The 22,886-nt window shown below is 57.0% G+C and overlaps 1 protein-coding gene across 2 annotated transcripts; it reads right to left on the reverse strand.

The window, feature by feature from the left end:
* Positions 1–1,968: 1,968 nt before the first annotated feature.
* On the reverse strand, positions 1,969–22,667 carry PTPN6 (protein tyrosine phosphatase non-receptor type 6). Of its 2 annotated transcripts, none has more exons than XM_062195438.1 (16): positions 22,368–22,667; positions 13,356–13,478; positions 12,976–13,170; positions 10,738–10,927; positions 10,481–10,597; positions 10,260–10,373; positions 10,013–10,109; positions 9,622–9,701; positions 9,315–9,464; positions 6,148–6,279; positions 5,854–6,008; positions 3,430–3,497; positions 3,171–3,322; positions 2,985–3,076; positions 2,206–2,330; positions 1,969–2,057 (listed from the first exon to the last, which is right to left on the reverse strand). In XM_062195438.1, exons 1-15 carry the CDS (start codon positions 22,379–22,381, stop codon positions 2,216–2,218), a joined length of 1,794 nt encoding a protein of 597 aa, XP_062051422.1. In that variant the 5' UTR covers positions 22,382–22,667; the 3' UTR covers positions 1,969–2,057; positions 2,206–2,215. The 2 variants fall into 2 exon arrangements, with proteins under 2 accessions (XP_062051422.1, XP_062051423.1); XM_062195439.1 differs by lacking the exon at positions 22,368–22,667 and adding an exon at positions 13,571–13,723.
* Positions 22,668–22,886: the final 219 nt, after the last annotated feature.

Below are 22,886 nucleotides of genomic sequence, written 5' to 3' on the forward strand. Positions count from 1 at the left end.
GGAGCTGGGCCCCTGCCCAGTGCCCGGCCTATGCTGCGCACGCCTAGAGAGCACAGGGCAGCGAGGCGGCCCGCGAGGCCTGCGGCGGCCGGGCAGGCCCCAGCAGGGCGCCTGGCGGTCCCCACCCCGCGGGTCGGCCCCTGCCTGAGGCGCCCCCGCGGCCAGGGGCATCCGCCCCGGCCTCGCAGCCAAAGCCCTGGACTGCCCTTGGCGCCGTGGTCGCCGCCGCCCGACAGCGGGGTGGCGGTGCCCTGCGATCTAGGCAGCCGCTCGCGACCCACCTCAGCGCGCCTCACCGTAGCCCTGCGTGGACTCGAGTCCCAACCCAAGGGCAGTTAGCCCGAGGGCGGGCGGTTAGAGGGGTGGGACCTGCCTTTCTTTTGTGCCGCTCGCTAGGGCTGCGAGAGAGAAAGGGCGTTGCTGGGAGAGGGGCCCCGAGGCCGACAGGTGATTGCCCCACCCACCCAGCCACCCCCGGGAGGGCCACCGCTCCCGGTAGCTATTGTGTTGCTCAATCCCTGGGCTCCTGCTCTCTCTCCCTCCCCTTTGTTTGCGTCCTAATTCATACCTGTCTGCAATTATGTTGTGTTTGTGGGCTCTAGGCCAGTCTCCGGTGGCACTGGCGCCCCCAGCACTAACTAGCCCGGGGGCCTGGGACACAATGGGCGCTCCACAAAGGGTTGGCTGAAGAAATGAAAGCCGGCCAGCCCCTGGGCTGGGGACCCATCCCCTGTCCTCAGCACTTGGGCAACTCCTTCTGGGTACCCCCTCCCCCGCCAAGGGACTGGCATGTTCAGTAGAAAAGGACCTCACTGGACGGGAGAGGGGGAGGCCAGGTAAAAGTCTTCCGGGGACATGGCGAGGAGCCTCGGAGGGGCTGGCCACAGTGTGCAGGCGGAACCCAGCCCGCCCAGCCTCTGCTTCCTGGTCTGCGGGAACCTTCTGGGTTCTTGGGTCCAGAAGTGGGCCACAGAGCTGACCCCAGCTGCATCTGCAGTGCAAGGAGTGTGGGCTCTGGGGTCAGACACAACACTTAAGACCCCCACTTGGGATGCCCACAACCCATGCTGGAGTGCCTGGATTCAAGTCCAGCTCCACTCTGATTCCAGCTTCCTGATCAGGCACGCGGGGAAGCAGCTCAAGTGCTTGGTGCCCTCCCACCAAGTTCCAGGCTCCTGGCTTCAGCCTGGGGAGTGGACAGCAAAGAGATCTCTGTCTGGCTCTCTGTGTGTGTCTACTTTTCAAATAAATTAATTAACTTTAAAAATACACTGAGGGCAGGCATTGTGGCACAGCAAATAAAGCCACTGCTTGTGACACTGGCATCCTATATCGGAGCACCAGTTCGAATCCCAGCTGCTCCACTTCCAATCCAGTTCCCTGCTAATACACCCGAGAGGCAGCAGATGACAGTCTAAGTACTCGAGATTCTACCACACACAGGAGAGACCTGAATGGAGTTTCTTTGGCCTGGCCCAGCCCCAGCTCTTTCGGGCATGTGGGGAATGAGTCAGCACATGGAAGATCGCTCGCGCGCTCTCTCTCTCTCTCTCCCTCTCAAATAAATACAACTTAAAATAACAAAATTCTGTGTAGTGCCGTAAACAGTCCCTGACCACAGGGGCTGTGTGGAGTGAACTCTTGTTGCCATGGTTACCACCAGCCATTACCGCAGTGTTGTTCACAGCCGCTGTTGTGTTATGTCCGCGCTCCATTCTGAAGAATAGAGACCGAGGACCCTTGCCCATGGTCACCCTCCTGGACGCAGCAGAGTCCAGAGCCAGGTCTGTGTGCATTGCTGCAGCCCCACTGCAGCCCCCACCCACCTCCAGCCCAGTCACTGGGCAGGCAAGGCGCAGTCAGAGAGGATGCACGCTGACAGTGATTGACGGTGATCAAGAGGTTTTATTTACAGAAGTAGAAGAGAGCTGTCTCTGCCTGGGGCATGGCTGGGCTTATATACACGGGGGGGGGGGGGGGGGGACGGCTATTTAAATTACAGGATGGGGGCTCCGCGATGATTCCACTGGCGGCCTCTGCAGGGATCAGCGCTGAGACTGCAGAGAGCAGGGAGTACGGGATCAGAGGGTGACTGGATCCTGGGGAGCCGGCCAGAGCAGCCACCCCAGCCACCCAGGGGCAAGCACGGGCAGTAGGGGTGCGGGGGGCAGGGCGGGGAGGAGCCTGGAGCAGACGGGGCCGTACCACAGCCAGCTCACTTCCTCTTGAAGGAACCCTTGCCCTTCTCCTTGTCCGCTGACCTCTGCTTCTTCACTTTGTCCTCCTTCTTGTTCTTGCTGTGCACATTCTCATACACGTCCTCCTTGTGCCTGCGGGCCAAGAGCGCGGGGCAGCTCGCGAGTCAGCGCAGGGCGGCTCTCCGGCTGCCTCCTCGCACAGGTGAGACTGCGGGCAGAGGCTCTGCCCCTACACCACTACTGCCAGCGCCTGGCACAGGCCCATCCATAAAGAGTACTTGGAGGGGGCTGGCACTGTGGCATAGCGGGTAAAGCCACTGCCTGCGGTGCAGGCATCCCATATGGGCACAGGTACGAGTCCTGGCTGCCCCACCTCCAATCCAGCTCTCTGCTATGGCCTGCGAAAGCAGTAGAAAATGGCCCGAGTCCTTGGGCCCCTGCACCCGCTTAGGAGACCCAGAAGAAGCTCCTGGCTCCTGGCTTTGGATTAACACAGCTCTAGCCCTTGTTGCCAACTGGGGAGTGAACCACTGGATGGAAGACCTCTCTCTGCCTCTCCTCTCTCTGTGTAACTCGGGCTTCCAAATAAATAAATAAATCTTTTTTTTAAAAAAAAAAAAAAAAAGAGTACTTGGAGAATGCTCAGGAACAGAGTTTGTAAGAACCAAGCTTGCACTTGACCCCAGGTCTCCCCAGCTGCAACGTGCTTCCTCTCCAGAAGGGCAGGTCCTGGCTGGCCAGGAGCACAGGGCGGAGGGTGGGAGGTGGCAGGCAGGGGTCACTCACTTGGAGGACGTGCGGGAGGCCTTGGCATGGGCATTCTTCATGGCGGGGGGGTAGGTGATGTTCCCGTACTCCGACTCCTGGCCCTTCTGGGACTGTGGGCAGAGGTGTGGTGGAAGGGCGGTGGTCCCAGCAGGACCAGGTGACCCCTCCCCACTCTGACCCCACCAGGCCCCGCTCTGCACACACCTGCATGACTTCCAGCTTCTTCTTGGTGGTTTCGATGAACTGGGCGATGGCCACGTAGATGAACTTGTACTGCGCCTCTGTCTGCACCATGCCCGAGCGCTGTGCCCGCACCATCTGGATGGTCTTCTGGATGTCAATGTCACAGTCCAACCCTGGGACAGGGACGGCGACAGGACCTCAGGCGGGGCAGAGCAGAGGCGGGGGGCCTGCTCCCCCACCTCACCACCCCCCACCCACCAGTGCCCCCGGGAGACCTCACCCTTGGTGGAGATGCTCTCCATGAGCATGTCGATGACAATGATGGTCCCTGTGCGGCCGATGCCTGCGCTGGGGAGAGAAGGGGCTGCCCTCAGAGGCCCAGCGCGTCCCTCACCAGGAAGGGGGACCCGTGCTCAGCTCCAGCTCCAGCGGTGTGGGTGCCTGGAGCCCAGGGCTCCAGCGACGGAGCTAACCTGCCTGAGTCATGGGGCAGGCAGGAGCTGACGTGTGCTCAACCTCACATGGGGCTCACCCCACCTCGCCCAACCTGTGCAGACACACGAGGTCCTCCACGCTGTGGCCATGCCCCTCCCTCCCCGCCGCCCCCTCCACTTCCTGCTCCAACTCCTCACCCCCTCACACACCCCACAGGACCCAGAACCCCAGACCCTCCTGTCCTGCCGGCTCCCCAGCTTTGGGACCCTCCCATTCCGCCCCTTCGAGAGGAGCTCCTGGAGCTGCTTTTCTGGGATCTTCATTCCTGTTTGTTGTCAAACCCCCGCGGCAGCGAGACGGCAGCCCCCAAGACAGCAGGGTTCAGAGCACTGAGGTCAGCACAGAGGGAGCCTCCCTCCTCCCCACCCTCCACCACAGCCCCAGAGCCCAGGCCACACAGAGCACCCTTAGCTGGGCCTGTCATGGCAGTCGGTGCCTTGAGTCCCGCTGTCTAATTTAAAACCCAGATTGTCAAAAATAACCCCCTCACCCACTTCCTTCCTGTAACATCTAAAAAAGGCCATGGGGGTTTCAAGAATTGTGTGAGTGTGTGTGCGGCCAGGAACGGAGGCCCGCAGAGGCCAGTTCTTGGGGATGGGCCTGAGCCTGGGAGGGCAGAGCCAGATCCCTGAGACAGCAGGCACGGGCACCTGCCCATCCGGGATCCAGCCCGTCCAGCCTGCCCGGGGACACACAGTCACTGGTGGGGAGGACGCAGTCTGAAGAGCTCAAGGGCCTGGAGGCACATGGACAGAGCAGGAAGGGAAGACAAAGCCGGTTCCCACTGCCCCACTCCCTGCCTGACAGTGAGTTACAAAACTACCGCCAACAGCTCCCGGCAGCCTCACCGAGGGCTCACGACAGCTCTGAGATCCTGAGTGCACAGAAGAGGACTGTGGGAGTCAGAGAAGTTAAGTTCTTTACCCCGGATCACACAGCCAGCAGCAGGAGGCACCAGACTGAAACAGGTGGCCCGCGACCCAGACCAGCCCCCATCACCCCCCACGTGCCCAGGCCGGGCTCAGTGGACTCAATCATGGAAACCCCGCCTCCCCACTTCCCCTGACCTTGAACATGAAAATGTGCAGAGGAGCTGGGGGTGCGTGTGCCCCTCCCAAAGATAACACCCATCCCCACACCTCACTGCGGGCCAAGATGGGGGGTACTGGCTGGAGGGGGAGACAAGGAGGAGCAAAGAAGAAGCCCAAGGCTGCGGAGGGAAAAAGAGGAGTGATGGGGCCACACTGACCCCAGAGGGAAGGTGCTGGGGGCTGGTTGCAGGCCCATGAGGGAAAACAGGGGCTGCCATGACCTGGGATTACGGTGAGTGCCAAGGCCAGCCCTCCCACTGACACCTGGCAGGTCACTGGGGCTCAGTTTCCACACAGGGGAGGGGTCTTGAGGAGACATACCCAGGCTGAGGGTGGAGCCTCAGGCGATGGGGGCCAGAGGAGGCTGAGAGTCGGGGAAGGCACTAAAAGAGTTGATCTGTGGGGCCGGCGCTGTGGTATATCGGGTAAAGCAGCCACCTGCGGCACCGGCGTCCACTGGGGCAGTGGTTGGAGTCCTGGCTGCTCCACCTCCACTCCAGCTCTCTATGAGCAATACAAGATGGCCCAAGTCCTTGGGCCCCGGCACCCACGTGGGACACCCAGAAGAAGCTTCTGGCTCCTGGCTGCAGATCAGCCCAACTCCAGCCATTGCAGCCATTTGGGGAGTGAACCAGCAGATGGAAGGTTTCTCTGTCTCTCCCCACCTCCTACTTTCTATAACTATGCCTTTCAAATAAATCTTTTTTTTTTTTTTTTGACAGGCAGAGTGGACAATGAGAGAGAGAGAGACAGAGAGAAAGGTCTTCCTTTGCTGTTGGTTCACCCTCCAATGGCCGCCGTGGCTGGTGTGCTGTGGCCAGCGCACTGCACTGATCCGAAGGCAAGAGCCAGGTACTTATCCTGGTCTCCCATGGGGTGCAGGGCCCAAGGACTTGGGCCATCCTCCACTGCACTCCCTGGCCACAGCAGAGAGCTGGCCTGGAAGAGGGGCAACCGGGACAGAATCCAGCGCCCCGACCGGGACTAGAACCCAGTGTGCCGGCGCTGCAAAAGAGTTCATCTGCAAGGTGCTCAGGACAATGCACGACAGGCGCTTAGCAACAGCCACTTCTCCACGGCTGTTTTCCTTACGACTGACGTCCTCAGACGATGCTCACCTACAGTGCACAATGATGGGGCCTGCGTGAGGCAGACTTTCCTGTCGCTGGTTGATCTGGTCCAGGAAACTGAGGACACCCCCGGGCTCGCTGGGTACCCCGTGGTCAGGCCAGCTCAAGTACTGGTAGTGCCAGATCTCCCGAACCAGGTTTCCCTGGACAGAAGACACAGGGTCAGAGCAGAGCTCCCAACTCTCACATGACACCTCGTCCTGCCTCATCCCACCCAGCCAGACACGACAGCAAGTCCAAGCAGGGGCTCTGGAAGTCGGGCCAGAGGCGGGGGACACTCACGTTGTCCAGCGGGGAGACCTGTAAGGTGCGCAGCTTGTACTCTGCTGTGTCATGTTCCCTGCAGTTGCTCACAGAGTAGAGTCCATAGGCGCGCTGGGTGCCCAACTCGGGCCAGTAGGGGACACACTTGTTCTGGAAGGGAAGGGCGGGTGGAGGTGGGGAATGAGGCCCAGGGATTGGAGCTGGCGGTCGGGCCACCTAGGATCTGGTCTTGGCTCAGACAACATACAGTGGGACCTGAGCAGCCACGTACAATTGGGAGAATAAACGTCAACGCAGGTTACAAATACAAAGGAGACCCCGCCTGTGCCCTGTACCTCAGAGGCTCAAGAGGGACTGAGGAGCTGGGAAAATTAGAACAAACAGAACACGCTAGGCATGGCTGTGGGAGGGGCAAATTTTCCCCTTGGGCTCTGGAGGCAATCAGAGAGGCTTCACAGAGGAGGCAGCACTTGAGCTGGTCTTCACAATTGAGGCAAAGGGCCTGGCACTGTGTCACAGTGGGTAGAGCCACCGCCTGCAGTGCCAGCATCCCTGTGGGCACCAGTTCAAGTCTAGGCTGCTCCACTTCTGATCCAGCTCTCTGCTATGGCCTGGGAAAGCAGTAGAGGATGGCCCCTGCACCAGCTTGGGGTCCCAGAGGGGGTTCCTGGCTCCTGGCTTTGGATCAACCCAGCTCCAGCTCTTGTTGCCACCTGGGGAGTGAGCCAGTGGATGGAGGACCTCTCTCTCTCTCCCTCTGCCTCTCTGTAACTCTGTCTTTCAAAAAATAAATAAGTAAACCTTTTAAAAAATTTATTCATTTGAAAGTCAGAGCTACACAGAGAGAGAAGGAGAGGCAGAGAGAGAGAGAGGTCTTCCATCTGCTAGTTCATTCCTCAATTGGCCGCAACGGCCAGAGCTGCGCTGACCCAAAGCCAGGAGCCAGGAGCTTCTTCCAGGTCTCCCACGTGAGTGTAGGGGCCCAAGGACTCAGACCATCCTCTACTGCTCTCCCAGGCCACAGCAGAGAGCCAGACTGGAAGTGGAGCAGCTGGGACTCAAACCGGCCCCCACATGGGATGCCAGCACCACAAGCGGCAGCTTTACCCGCCAGGCCACAGCGTCAGCCCCAGTAAGTAAATCTTAAAAAAAAAAAAAAAGAAAAAGAAAAGAAAGAAAAGAAAAGACAGAGACAGTATGGGGAGAGAAGAAAATGAGTTTGGGCAGAGCCACAGAAGCCTGAAGAGCCTGACCCACGGGAGATGGTGGTGCCACGGGAAGCCAGCCGGCCTCGGGTGCCAGCCTTACACTGAGAACTCAGGGGGAGGGCAGCTGGGAGCCACCAGAGGGTTTCCAGAGAGGAGGCCATAGGGTCGAGTTTGTGTGCTTTGGGCAGGGTCACTATGGCTGCAAGACAGGAGGTGCCATGGAAGGCGAGCCCAGAGAGTAAGGGGTGGGCTCCAGAGCCATTTATGAGACAGACCAAGAGGGGCCTGCAGGGGCACACATGGGGAATGGGCAGCAGTAAGCTTTGCTTCCAAACACGGTAAGGGGGAAGGACAATTTAAAACGTGGGGCTTGGGGCCGGCGCTGTGGCATAGCTGAGCCCCACCTGCAGTGCCGGCATCCCATATGGGCACCAATTCTAATCCTGGCTGCTCCACTTCCAATCCAACTCTCTGCTGTGGCCTGGGAAAGCAGTGGGAGATGGCCCAAGTCCTTAGGTCCCTGCACCCACATGGGAGACCCAGAGAAACCTCCTGGCTCCTGGCTTTGGGTCAGCGCAGCTCCAGCCATTGCAGTCAACTGGGAAGTGAACCAACGGATGGAAGACCTCTCTCTCTCTCTCTTTTTCTCTGCCTCTTCTTCTCTCTGTGTAGCTCTGACTTTCAAGTAAATTAAAAAAAAAAAAAAAATGGGGCTAGGAGCCAGCATTGCTTTGTAGCAAATAAAGCTGCTACTTGCAGTGCCAGCATCCCATATGGGTGCTGGACTGAGTTTCCGCTGTTCCACTTCCAATCCAGCTCCCTGCTAATGGGTCTGGGAAAGCAGTAGAAGACGGCCCAAGTGCTTGGGCCCCTGCACCCATGTGGGAGACCCAGAGAAACCTCCTGGCTCCTGGCTTCAGACTGGCCCAGCTCTGGCTGTTGTGGCCATTTGGGGAGTAAACCAGAGGATGGAGGATTTCTCTCTCTCTCTCTCTCTCTCTCTCTCTCTATATATATATATATATATATATATATATATATATATATCTCCTCTGTAACTCTGCCTTTCAAATAAATAAATAAAGCTAAAAAAAAAAAAAACCTGGGGCTGAGGGCCAGCATCGTGGTGCCATGAGTTAAACCACCACCTAGGACTCCCAAATCCCAAATCAGAGCTCCAGTTCACGTCCTGGCTACTCTGTTTCTATTCCAGCTTCCTGCGAATGTACCTGGGAAGGTAACAGAAGATGGTCCAAGAATATGTGGGTTCTTGCTACCCACGTGGGAGACCCGGATGGAGTTCCTAGCTCATGGTTTGGTCTGGTCTAGTCTTGGCCATTGCAGGCATGTAGGGAGTGAAGCAGGGGACAGAAGATCGATCTCTTTCTCTGTCTGTCTTTCAAATAAATAAATCTTAATAAGAATAACAGTAGTAACAATAAGCCTTGAGGCTAGAGCCCAGGAGAGCCCAGCACGGGAAGCAGGGACCCAGGAGTGCTGGAGACTTTTTCTCCAGGCCTCGGTTCCCCAGCAGGGATTTTTGTTTGTTGGTTGGTTGGTTTTTTAGATTTTATTTACCTATTTGAGAGGTAGAGTTACAGACAATGAGAGGGAAAAACAGAAAGAGAGAGGTCTTCCTTTCACTGGTTCACTCCCCAAATGGCTACAACAGCCAGAGCTGCGCCAGTCCAAAGCAGGAGCCAGGAGCTTCTTCCTGATCTCCCACGCAGGTGCAGAGGCCCAAGCATTTGGCCATCTTCCACTGCTTACCCAGGCCATGGCAGAGAGCTGGATCAGAAGAGGAGCAGCCAGGACTAGAACCGGCACCCATATGGCAGAGGGTTAACCTACTGCACCACAGTGTTGCCACCCCCCCCACCCCAGCAGGGGTTAAACCCTCACCCCCTAAGGTCCCTTTCTGCCCTGGCATCTGCAGTTTCGTTGATTCAGTGGTGAACAATGGGGCCTCGGCCTTACCCGGCCTTTCTCCACCTCGCGGGTGGTCATGACGATGACACGGGTATTCTCCTGCCAGGCCATCTGCCAGAAGTCATTGACCGTGGCCTCCAGACAGCCCTGGCTGGCGATGTAGGTCTTAGTGTTCTCATCGGGGCCTAGCAGCTGGTTCTGGATGCAAGCAGAGAGAGACAGCCCTAGAACCATGAGGCTCTCAGCAGCCTGGAACAGGCCTCGACCACGGCCACCCTCTTCCACCCGAGGGTCTCCGTGTCCCCAGGGCTTCCCGGGGCCCAGCCATTCCTCCCACGGGACCTGCCACACTGACCTTGACGTAGTTGGCATTGATGTAGTCGGACCCAGGGATGTTACTGTCCCTGCCCTGTAGGATCACTCGGCTGTGGTCAACTGGGAGTGGGCAGAGGGGAAGCAAGGCGACCTGGTCAGACCCTGCCTACGCTAACAGGTCAGGCATTCTGGCCTCAAAAGCCATGAGGCTCACAGAGGGCTGCAGGGGATCTGTGTGGGGCGGTGGGGTAGAGGGTTCAGAAGGAGGAGTTTGGTGAGGGCAGGGGGAAACTGCCTGTTGGCTGCGGGCACAGGGTGTGGGTGGGGGCTCCACTGGGAGGAGTCGGGGCTTTTGGAGGCAGGGATGGCTTCCTGGAGGGAATGGGAGGGTGTAGACCCTGCGCAGCGGGGCGGGGCAGTCTGGGGCTCACAGGGGAGAATGTTCTTGTAGCGGTTCTTGCTCTTGTTCTCTGGCCGCTGCCCTTCCAGCCGCTGGTGCAAGTTCTTTACCTCCTGCTTCTGCAGGCTCTGCAAGGGGAGAGAGGAGCTTGAGCAGCCCCCTACGAGGGCGCCCACGGGCAGACAAGACCTGGGGCCAGGAAGGTGGCCACCCAGGACCCCACACGCTGGCCGCCGACGGCCTCGGCCGTCCCAACCCCGCAGAGGCCCAGCGCGCACCTCAAACTCCTCCCAAAAGCCAGCCTTGGCCGAGTCCTCCGACTCCTTCTTCTTGTTCAGCTCCAAGACCCGGCTCTCAATGTCGGCGGCGTTCACCCGCGTGGCATAGTATGGCTGGGGTCAGGGAAGGCGACATGTCAGCCACTCGGAGGTCTCAGAAGCTCACGCGCAGGCGCGAGTGGCTCAGGGCAGGCAGGAGGCAGCCGGGCCCACGTGCTCACCTGCCGCAGGTAGACGAAGGCGCCAGAGGCCTCCTCAATCCCCGTCTTCTTGAAATGCTCCACCAGGTCCGTGAGGCTGTCAAAGGTGTCGGGACCGCCCACCGTGTAGCGTCCACCCTGAGGGGTGCCGAGCAAGGCCATCCCTGGACCGGAAGCCTCGGACCTGAGCCCCGGCAGACCCGCCCCACCGCCCACGCTGCAGGCACGGACAGGAACTCACACAAGCCCCCCCCCCCCGCCCCCGCCCAGCTGCCTACCTCACACATGACCTTGATATGGGTGACCCTGAGCGGGGAGCCAGGGCCACTCTTGGGCTGGTCGTTGAGCACCGACAGCACAAAATCTCCAGGCTGGCTGAGACTCTCACGCACCAGAAACGTCCAGGGCTCACCCTTGGCCTGCAGCAGGGTCTCTGCCTGCCCTCCAGACATGTGGCCATGGTACCATCTAGAGGGAAGCGGCATGGGGCAGATGAGACCCAGGTCATGGGGAAAAGGCCCTGGGCAGGCAGAGGCATTCCCAGACTGCCCACGACGTGCCAGGCACTGAGCTGGATGCTTGCAAGTCCACCACACTGAGGACTGAGATCCATTGCTCTCTCACAGAAATGTGCTGGGATCCCACTTGACAGGTGCAGAAACTGAGGCTGAGCAGCCGCACACTGGCCCAAGACCTCTGACTGGTAAGAGGCAGCCTCAAGAGTTCTAGCCAGGCTTTGGACCCAAAGCCCACCTGAGAGCTCAAGACAGAAGAGAGGCAGGCACTATTGGAGCTCTGTGGAAAAACCAGGGCTGATTCTCCGGAGGAGGGGTCTGGGCTAGGGAAAGGCAGCAGAGACAAAGAAATGCAGACCGAGTGGAGGAACTCACAGGGGAGACTGGGCGGGGAGCGGGGGACACAGCCCCACTAGGGACACAGTGGTTTAGGGGCTCTGGGTGCTCAGCATGATGTCACCAAAAGGGAGGTCGGGGTTCACAGGGACACAAAGGGGCAGAAAACAGAACTAAGACCTTTCCCCAAAGTATACCCCCTTCCCAGGAGGAAACCATAGCCCCGCGATGCCCAGCCCCACAGGAAACCACGTGATGGAAAAAACACCAACTCCTTCTGGGGAGAGAGTGAGAAGTGAGGTTTCCTCAGCCGGCAGCAGGGGAGGGGGGCATTTTCCAACCGCAGGGATGGGGGAAGGAGGGAGGGGCCGGCCTGTCCCCAGCATGTCTCCCTCTTCCCCCCACCCCCTCCCCGGGGAAGACTCCTGCTCAGAGACCCCTAGAGTCTCCCACCCCACCCATGAGCCCCCAAGCCACCCCTCCCTACCACCACCCAGGGGCAGCCCAGGGCCCCCAGGCAATGGGGAGGGGGCGAGCCCCCTTCCCTGGGCCCCAGGATGAGGAAGTCTCCATGCAAATGTGAGGCTGACCACAGACAGGGACACAGCCATCCAGGGGACAAATGCAAATGCCGGAAGAGGAGGCCTCGGCCAAAGAGGGGGCAGAGGTTTCAGAAGCCTGCAGACAGGGCCTCTGGCAGGTTCCTGGGGTCAGGGGTGAGACCCAGGCCTCTCAGCTTGGGTGACCCAAGAGGGTCCCCACCTCAGCACTGCCTTCCCTCCCCTCCTGCTTCTCCCACGCCCGGTGAACCCAGGCCCCCAGCCCCCTCCCCAGGGGCTGCTCAGCTCCCCCTTCCCTCTCCAGCGCCATCTGCAACCCACTGCAGCCCGAAGGTCTCCTCCAGCAGGGCCATCCAGGCTTGAGGCGAGGAGAAAGGGGCAGAAAGGCCCACAGGGGCAAGCTGTGGGTGGGGAGGGAGAGGCCAAGGGAGCAGGTGGCCAGAAAGTGCTGAGGGCAACCATGAGGGCAGGCGGCCCTGCTGAGGTGTCCCTCCAGGAAGCCACTGTCCAGGGCTTCGTGTCCACCCCGGCCCTGTCCACTGCTAGGTTTGAACCAGTCACTTGGGCCGAAATACTGACGCAGGTTTGGTGGCATGAATCTCAGGACTGAAAACTGACAGGGACAAGGTGCAGAAGCATTTCAGGGTGAAAAAAAACCAACAACCCTAGGTAGCCCACAGCAGGCTCTGTCCTGGAGATAGGGCCAGGGTGAGCCCCTGGGGCCCTTGGGGTGAGGAGAATGCTCTGGGGAGGAGCCAGCCCAGTTCTGGGGGTCGGCCTTGAGCGCAGTGCGGGGCCCTGTCCATCCAGGACCCCATACCACCTGCTTCCCATTACCTCTGTGGGGACCCCATGGGCTAGACCCCCTCTCACTGGGTTGCCCGGGGCCCAGCTCACACGGCTCGCCTGTAGGGGCCGGGTCATAGCAGGCAGATTCAGTTCCACAGAAGGGAAGCTTTCTAACAATGGGCACGGCAGCCACGAGGGGAGGCTTCCTGCCACCAGGAGGACCCTGGAGAAGGGCAAGGCTGCAGGATAAGAGGGAGAAGCGGAGCCCAGAGCCCTGAGCCAGGGCGGGCCGGAGGGCCGGCTGCAGGGCCCTCACCTCTCGCTGGTGGGGTCGGAGCAGTTGAGCGGGTACTTGAGGTGGATGATGGTGCCGTCGCGGTCCTGCAGCACGCCCTGCTGCTGTGTGTAGTACTCCACCAGCTCTGTCAGCGTGGCGAACTTCTCCCCTCCATACAGGTCGTAGAAATCCCCAGAGTTCTGGATCCGAATGTGGGTCACCTGGTCCCCAACCCTGCAGGGTACCAGCCGTGAGGCCAGGCGTCTGGCCCGCTGGGGAACCCATGGGGAAGGGGCCTGCGCAGGTGTAGGGGACGGGGTGGGGGTGGGACAAGGACACAGCGGAGGCACGGGGCCAGGGGAGCAGGGAATGAGGGCTCCGGGGGCCAAGGCCAGTGCAGGGTCGCTGGGACCACCTACCTGACGGACAGAGAGAAGTCTCCCTGGTTCTTGCGACTGGGCCGAGCCAGGAAGCTGCCATGGACGCCTCGGCCCTTGAGCAGGGTCTCTGCGTCCAGCCCACTGAGGTCCCGGTGGAACCACCTAGAAGGCCGGCCAGGGCGGTGAGGAGAGGTCCCTCGGCCGCCCCAGGGCACCCCATCTCCCACCCTCCGACCACAGCTCCCAGCGCTTACCTCACCATCCTGGGGGCTCCCGGAAAGCAAGGGGCAGCAGGGAAGGAGGGAGGGGAGCCTCACACAGGCCGGCGGAGCACTCTGGAGCTAAGGCTCAAACTGGGCTCCGAGTGCCCGGCCGCCTTACCACCCACCCCACGGTGCCGGTGCCGGTGCCGGGGCTGGGGCTGCCGCTGCACTGGCCTGGCACAGCCAGCAGGGCGGGGACAGGAAGGGGCGCGGCCGACCCCTTGGGGGAACTCACTTGACTTCTCCTTTTAGCATAGAGCAAGAGAAGAGCGGGGTGACATGGGATGGGGGCAGGGCCCACTTCCCACACGGCCGCCATCTAAGGCTCAGGGGCATGGCGCTGCGCCGGATGGGACAGCTCATGAATAGGGGGCCCACGCACGCCTGGGACACCTCATGCCAAAGAGTTCTGCTTCCTGCCTGGGAACCTGCCATGGTCTCCTCTTCCTCCACCTGCTCCCTGGCCCACGCTAATATGCTGTTAGTTCATGGGGCCTCACTGGGCTTTGTGTGTGCTCCCAGCAGCCCTGGGAAACAGGCACCGGCCGTGACCCTACTTTGCCAACTGGGAACCAGGGCTGTGGGAGTGGAAGGAGTGGCCTAAGGTCATCCAGTTAGTCAAGTGCCAGTGCTGGGACTCAAACCCAGACTGGCTGCGTTCCAAACCAGGAATGGCAACCACTGCACACCAGCCCTGGGGCTTCAAAGAACAGAGGCTGAGCAGCTCCTTGACCCAAGGGGCTGCTGTGGGGTGCACAGACGCTTGAAGGGGGGAAGCACGCCCTCCCTTCCTAGGCCTTCGATGGCAGAGGGATGGACACGATGACCCTGTTAAATGTGGGTCTTTTCTACTTTTGGTCCCCAGGCCTTTACCCTGTCCCAAGACTTGGGAGCCCAACTCCTGGGACTGGGGGCCGGTTGACCTCCAGCGACCCTGAACACTAGGATTGTGATGCTCTCTTCACGGAACTCCAAGTGGAAACACAAACACCACCAACCCCGAGTGAGAGGAGGGCTCAGTGGAAGACGCACGAGGGCCTTGTAGGGGTCTCCGCCGGAGAGGGAGACCGGGAGGGGAGCACAGGGCTGAGGGCGACGCAGGCTTCTGCCTTGCACCTTTCTGGACGCTGTGCGACGGCTTTACTGTTATCAAAGCTGATGCCCCGTGGTTCCGATGCCTGCATCCCAGCTCCACTCCTGACTCCAGCGTCCTGCTATTGCAGGCCCCTGGAGGCAGCAGAGGAGGGCTCCAGTGGGTGGGTGCATGAGAAATACGGGAAACGTGGAAGACAGAGAAAGCTCCTGCCTCCTGACTTCAGATCAGTACAACTCTGGCCATTGTGGCCATTTCGGGAGTGAACCAGTGGATGGAAGACCTCTCTCTCTCTCTCTCTGCCTCTGCCTCTCTGTAACTCTGCCTTTCAAATATATAAAGATAAATCTTAAAAAAAAATAAGGGAAAGGCTGGCGCCATGGCTTAACAGGCTAATCCTCCGCCTTGCAGCGCCAGCACACCGGGTTCTAGTCCCGGTTGGGGCGCCAGATTCTATCCCGGTTACCCCTCTTCCAGGCCAGCTCTCTGCTATGGCCCAGGAAGGCAGTGGAGGATGGCCCAAGTCCTTGGGCCCTGCACCTGCATGGGAGACCAGGAGAAGCATCTGGCTCCTGGCTTCGGATCAGCGAGATGCGCCGGCCGCAGCGGCCATTGGAGGGTGAACTAGCGGCAAAAAGGAAGACCTTTCTCTCTATCTCTCTCTCTCTCACTATCCACTCTGCCTGTCAAAAAATAAATAAATAAATAAATAAATAAATAAGGGAAAACAACATATTAAAGCCCAAAAGTTTAATTTCTCCAGACAACTACTTTCTCATTTTTTGGAAATATCAAATGTGAATTATTATTATTTTTTTTTTCAAAAAAAAAGGTTTTCCTCTTTGGGTTTCTCCTCTTAGGTGTCCTGGGGAATCTTCGTGGTCTGTTTATCACCACAAATTCCCAGGAGCTTGCTCCTCCCACAAGGGGAAGAGCAGGTGCAAGGCTGGCTCCACCCCAGAGGGTCCCTGGCCTCCAGCTGCGCAGCACCAAGCACAAAACTTGGCACGGGACAGTGTCCCTCATGGGCCAAGGCATCAAACACTGGAGTCCTGGCAACGAACGCAGCTCCTGACTGCCCCTCCCCCCACCCTGCCTATCCTGTACAGATGAGATCCAGGACACACACAGATCCACTCCCCATGCCTCATCCTCCACCCCTGGTCTGGGGCAAACGTCCACACACAGACATGACCCTGACCACACAGTTTTAGGAGCGGGCTCAGCACCAAACACCCCCAGTCCCCTATCTACCACCCCCCGCCATGGTCTCCTTCAGGGCTTACATCACCTGGTGGGAACCACCCAACAAGGTGCCGAGAAACTCCTGACCCATGGAGGAAGAGGAATCTCTCTGAAGGGTGTCAAGCCAAAAGACACCCAGAAAAGACACCGTCCCTGCTGTCCTTGGCAGGCAGATAGATCACAGCAACCTCGTATACTGTGCCTGGTGCTCTGGAGTCGACAGAGCACAGCACACACAACCTTCCCATGCGGGCCGTAGACCAACAAACTCCCCACAGCATCAGAAAGAGGACACACACACACACAAAATTTTTTTTACAGGCAGAGTTAGACACAGAGAGAGAGACAGAGAGAAAGGTCTTGCTTTTCCATTGGTTCACTCCCCAAATGGCCGCTATGCCCGGCGCGCTGCGCCGATCTGAAGCCAGGAGCCAGGTGCTTCTTCCTGGTCTCCCATGCCAGGGGTACAGGGGCCAAGGACCTGGGCCACCCTCCACTGCCTACCCGGGCCACAGCAGAGAACTGGACTGGAAGAGGAGCAGCCGGGACAGAACTGGCGCCCCAACCAGGACTAGAACCCAGGGTGCCAGCGCCGAAGGCGGAGGATTAGCCAAGTGAGCCCCGGCGCCGGCCAACAAAGAATTTTTTAATTATAAAAATATTCATTAAAAAGAGGAAAAATATTTGGGGTGGGGATTTGATGCTTGTTGTTTCCAAAAATGACAAAGCAGCTGTCATGGGAAAATTTTACTTTCATTGGGCTTTACTACATTGCTATTTACTTTTCCTTATTTTCTTGAGGTCATGTGATGTCAGAATTCTTTTTGCTATTCTTTTTTTCCATTCTTCTTCTTTTTAAGGATTATTTATTTATTTGAATGTAAGAGAAAAAAAGACAGAGGAAGAGTCAGAGAAAGAGAGATCTTCCATCCACTGGCTCACTCCCTAAATGGCCACAACAGCAGGTGGCAGCTTTACCTTCTATGCCACAATGCTGGCCCCTGGCTATTCCTTTTTTAATTAAAATTTATTTATTTATTTATTTTAAAGGCAGGGAGAGACACAGAGAAAGAGAGAGAGAGATCATCATCTTCCTCCCACTGCTTCACTCCCCAAATGGCCACAATGGCTGGGGTTGGCACAGCCATAGCTTGAAGCCAGGAGCTGGGAACTCCATCTGGGTTTCCCACGTGAGTGGCAAGGGTCCAAGCACTTGAGCCATTAGCAAAGAGCTAGGTTGGAAGTGGAGCAGCCGGGACTTGAACCAGCACTTGCTTATAGGATGCCTGGATCCCAGGCAGAGGCTTAACCCACTGGGCCACAACATCAGCCTCTCTTAGTTCTTTTTAGGGTACAAAACAGGCTCAGAAAGGCAGTGGGCTACAAAAGTAGGTGCCCGGTAACTCAGAAGGGAAAAGCATTCCTTGAGAAGCAGGAAGATAAAGGTAAAAATCAAGACTGATGGCAATGTAGAAAGACAGGCAGTCTTGGAAGAGCAAACAGAGTGAAGTAATCTTAGAAAGCTATTGAGCTTCTCTGAGCCTAGTGGCACCGCCTGATAAACAGGTTTAACAATAGCTCTCAAACGGACATTGTGAGATCTGACCATTGTTTGTAGTCCTTTTCCATACTCCTGAGGAACAGTGGTTTTTCTACTTGTTGAATTCTTATTGTTTTTAAGATTTATTTTATATATCTGAAAGGCAGAGTTACAGAGAGAGAGAGGGAGAGAGAAAGAGAAATCTTCCATCTGTTGGGTCACTCCCTTAATAGCCACAATAGCTGGGGCCGGGCCAGATGGAAGCCAGGAGCTTCGCCTGGTTCCCCACGCGGGTGCAGGGGCTCTCGCACTTGGGCCATCCTCTGCTGCTTTCCCAGGTGCACCAGCAGGGAGCTGGAGCAGAAGTGGAGCAGCAGGACTCAAACTGGCACCCACAGGAGGATGTCGGTGCCACAGATGGCACTCTTACCCACTATCCCACAATGCTGGCCCCTTGTGGAATTCTTTATTAAGTTAAGCTTGTGATTATGAAAGAAATTGAAAGTATGTCATTGTAAAAATTAAAATAATAATAATAAAATGAGGAGGGGGAATGGGAGGGAGAGAGGTCAGAGTGGGGAGTATCATTATGCTCTTAAAACTATTGTATATACAAAATATAGGAAACTTGTTCTTTTTATAAATTAAAAAAAAAAAACAGCTCTCAAATACTCATGTAACAAGCTGGCAGGTGCTGGTTTCAGCAGCTTTTACACTACACAATGGACACATTAGACTGTATCCCTGGATTCCATTCTGTGGGCTGGCTCAGCCAACCAGGGGTCAAGGGTAATTGACACAAGTCCAGACACTGCTTAGGACACCGCCAGCACATACTGGAGAATCTGGTTCGAGTCCCAGCTATGAATCTGAGGACAACTTCCTGCCGGCGCACACCCTGGGAGGCAGCAGATGGTGGCCCAAGTCCTTGGGTCCCGGCCACCCACATGGGAGACCCAGATGAGTTCCAGGCTCTTGACTTGAGCCTAGCCCAGCCCCAGCCATTGCAGGCATTTGGAGAGTGAACTAATGGATTTTTCTTTTTATCTCTCTGTCTTTCAAATACAATGAAAATAAATTTTAAAAATATACTTTGAGAAAAAAAGTAGCTATACTAAACATGTATAAACTGGTTTTTTTTTTTTTTTTGTCATTATTCCCTAAACAGTGCAGTGTAGCACCTATTGCCCTAACGTTTACATTGTATTACATATTGTAAGGAATCTAGCCATGGTTTAAAGTACATGAGGGTGTATGCAAGTTATATGCGACTGCAATGCCATTTTATGTGAGGGACTTGACACCCACAGAGTTTGTTATCTCGGTTGCGGGGATTCCCATGACAAATGCACAAATTAATTCTCGTGCCAACTGTATTTAGTAGCTGTGATTACTCTAGTTTTAGAAACAGAAACTAAGATTCAGAGATGTTAAATAACTTGCCAAGGTCACAAGCTAGTGAGTGGGAAGGCACACAAACCAAGGCCGTCTGACACCCAAGCCTGTGTGCTGACCACCACACCAACCCACTGCTGCAGAAGGCTAGGTGGGGCACACTCGAATGGGTGTGAACAGAGCAGTGTGGCTGCAGCAAAGCTGTTCTGGGAGGCTGGGACCCCCCACAGGGCCCGATATGACCAGGATGAGGAACCAAGAGAGATTCTGCAGCACGAGAGGCCTTGGCAAGCCACTAGGGAGGACAATATCACCGCAGGAGGAGAGAAAGGATGGGGCCAGAAGACAGTAAGACTCTCTCAGGGTGGCCGTTTGGCACAGGGACTGGGATGCCACTTGGAGCACCCGCATTCTGTTTCATAGCACCTGGGTTCAAGTTCTGACTCTGTTCCGGATTCAACTGCCTCCTAATGGCCACTCTGGGAGGCAGGAGGTGTTGATTCAACTACTTGGGGCCTTACCCATAGGAGGCCTAGCTTGCATTCTGGGCTCCTGGCCTCAGCCTGGCCCAGCCCCACTATTGCAGGAATCTGGGGAGTGATCCAGCAGATGAGAGCTCTCTTTGTCTCTTTTCTTTTCTTTCTTTTTTTTTTTTTTTAAAGATTTATTTATTTATTTATCTAAATAGCAGAGTTGGAGAGAAAAGAGGGATATAGAGAAAGACATCTTCTATCCAATGGTTCACTAACCAAATGGTCCCTACAGCCAGGGCTGGGCCAGGCTGAAACCAGGAACCAGGGGCTTCATCTGGGTCTCTGACATGGGTGGCAGGGGCCCAAGCACTTGGGCCATCTTCTGCTGCCTTCTCAGGCACATTAGCAGTGTGCTGGCCTGGAAGTGGAGCAGCCAGGCCTCGAACTAGAACTCTATTGGATGCCAACATCACAGGCCACAGCTAACACCGGCCCCTCTTTCGTCCTTCAAACATAGAAAATAAATTTTTTTTAAAAATGTTTAGGGGCTGGCACTGTGGTGTAGCTGGTAAAGCCATCATCTGCAGTACCGGCATCCATGTAACTCTGACTTTCAAATAAATAAATATTTTTTAAAAATTTATAAAGATGTATTTATTTATTTGAAAGGCAGTTACAGAGAGAGAGAAGGAGAGAGAGAGAGAGAGATCTCCCATTTGCTGGTTCATTCCTCAAATAGCCAAAATGGCAGGAGTTGGGCCAGGCTGAAGCCAGGAGCCAAGGTCTTCTTCTGGGTCTCCCACATGGGTAGCAGGGCCCAAGCACTTGGGCCATCCTCCACTGCTTCCCCAGGTGCATTAGCAGGGAGCTGGATCAGACTGGAGCAGCCAGGACTCGAATCAGCATCCATATGGGATGCCGGCATCCCACGTGGTGGCTTTGCTGACTACACCACAGCGCTGGCCCCCAAAGCATTTTCTTTTTCTTTTTCTTTTCTTTTTCTTTTCTTTTTTTTCTTTTTTTTTTTTTTTTTGACAGGCAGAGTGGACAGTAGAGAGAGACAGAGAGAAAGGTCTTCCTTTGCCGTTGGTTCACCCTCCAATGGCCACTGCGGCCGGCGCGCTGTAGCCGGCGCACCGCGCTGATCCGAAGCCAGGAGCCAGGTGCCTCTCCTGGTCTCCCATGGGGTGCAGGGCCCAAGCACTTGGGCCATCCTCCACTGCACTCCCTGGCCACAGCAGAGAGCTGGCCTGGAAGAGGAGCAACCAGGACAGAATCCAGCACCCCGACCGGGACTAGAACCTGCTGTGCCGGCGCCGCAGGCAGAGGATTAGCCTATTGAGCCGCGGCGCCAGCCCCAAAGCATTTTTTAAAAAGATTTTATTTATTTATTTGAAAGGTAGAGTTACACACAGTGAGAAGAAGAGACGGAAAGGTCTTCCTTCCATTGGTTCACTCCCCAATTGGCTGCAATGGCCGGGGCTGCGCCAATCCGAAGCCAGGAGCCAGGAGCTTCTTCCCGATCTCCCACATGGGTGCAGGGGCCCAAGCACTTGGGCCATCTTCCACTGCTTTCCCAAGTCATAGCAGAGAGCTGGATGGGAAGAGGAGCAGCCGGGACCAGAACCGACGCCCATATGGGATGCCAGTGCCGGAGGTGGAGGATTAACCTTCTGTGCCATGGCACCGGCCCCACCCAAAGCCTTTTTTTTTAAACAAATCTCTCTCTCTCCCTTTTTTTTTTTTTTTTTAAGATTTATTTATTTATTTGAAAGGCAGAGTTACAGAGAGGCAGAGGCAGAGAGAGAGAGAGCTCTTTCATCTGTTGGTTCACTCCCCAGATGGCCGCAATGGCCAGAGCTGTGCCCATCTGAAATCAGGAGCAAGGAGCTTCTTCCAGGTCTCCCACACAGGTGCAGGGACCCCAGGACCTGGGCCATCTTCCACTGCTTTCCTAGGCCATAGTAAAGAGGCTGGATCAGAAGAGGAGCAGCCGGGACACAAACCGGTGCTCATTGGGGATGCTGGTGCTGCAGGCAGAGGCTTGGCCCATTACGCCACAGCGCCAGCCCTAATAAATAAATCTTTAGGAAAAAAAAGAATCTCATGAGTGAGATTGATGGGGGTGGGGGTGGGGGTGGGGGTAGGGGTGTGTGAACCCCTGTGCATAGAAGGAGGCAGTGTGCACAGAAAGGAAGGGGCCAATAGGAGTGAGAAGAGGAGGCCAAGTGACCCACAACCTCAGCAGCACTTCCTAGGGAGGTGCTCCTTTATACCATCTCAGTTCCTGTAAGGTCACTCTGCCTCCTCCCCACTGCTGCCCTCCCACAGTGGCCTTTTCTCATCTGTCCCCACATCAGGGCTTTGGTCACCACATGGCTGCCTCCTCCTCCTGCAGGTCTCAGCTCAAATGTCGCCTCCCCAGGAAGCCCTCCCTGACTCCTCCAGCTGGCAGCGTCACCAGAACCGGCCACTAGCTAGTACGTGTCCGTGTAACACTTGTGAGAACATGAAGTCATCCTATGGACTGAGTTATTGGCTTCGTCACCGCCCAGTGGAAGGTAACTCCATGACAGCAGGTACTGTTTGTCCTGCTCATGCCAGGATTCTCAGCATCCTAAACAGCACCTGATGTCCCGCACGTGTCTGTTGAATGAATGAAGCAGGACGAGTGGAAGCAATGGAACCAAAGACCAGACGTTGGGAAGTGAGGGGAAGTGGAAGCTGGGCAGCTGTAGGACTCAGGTTCAGGTGATGTGCGCCAGCAGGGGGACAGGTCCTAGGCAGGAGGCAGAAGCAGGGGATGGGAGGCTGGGGTAGAAATGCAGTGGGGACAACAGATACCCGCCTGTGTGTGTGTGGGTGGGTGGGGTAAGTGCTCAAGAATAAGGGAGCAGAATGTGAATGAGCCTGGGACCCAGAGCAGGGCAACAGCACACAACGCTCACTCTCACATCTTCTGCAAATGAGCAGGAACAACACCCCCACCACCACCAACAACAACCAGGAGACTGTGGGACCCAGGTGGTGCTGGGGACTTACCCACAGGACAGCATCTCCCTGGAGGATGGGGAAACGACAGGCAGATGGCCACAGGGGGGCAGGGCCGAGCCAGGGGCCCAGCCGTGCGCAGCGGCCCAGGTCAGGTGAGAAGGAACGCTGTGAACCCGGCCACTTCTTCCTCGATCCAGACCGCCAGGCCAATGGCACTGCAGGGACGAGCCCCTGGACTACCGGTCTCTGGGTAAATGATAGGTGGGGCGGGGCTGGCCTGAGACCGCCCCCGGCATCCTGCTTCCCCCAGCAGGCCTGCTGGACTGCGGAGTGGGGCTGCCTGCCTGGGCCAAGGCCTCGTTCCCTTGGGAGGGGAGGAGCCACCTGCAGCTCCACCTGGAGAGCAGCAGGAGGACAGGGAGGGGCAAAGACCAGGAAGTAACCCTGGCCAAGCAAAGCCCGACCAATGAGGGGCTGGCTCCGTCCACGGAAAACCCAGGGGCCTAAGGCAGAGCCCTGGAAGCCCAGGTGCTCAGGCAGGAGTGGCATCTGTGCAGGCGCACCCAC

The sequence above is a fragment of the Lepus europaeus genome, chromosome 6 (assembly GCF_033115175.1).
Source record: "Lepus europaeus isolate LE1 chromosome 6, mLepTim1.pri, whole genome shotgun sequence".
Lineage (NCBI taxonomy): Eukaryota > Metazoa > Chordata > Mammalia > Lagomorpha > Leporidae > Lepus > Lepus europaeus.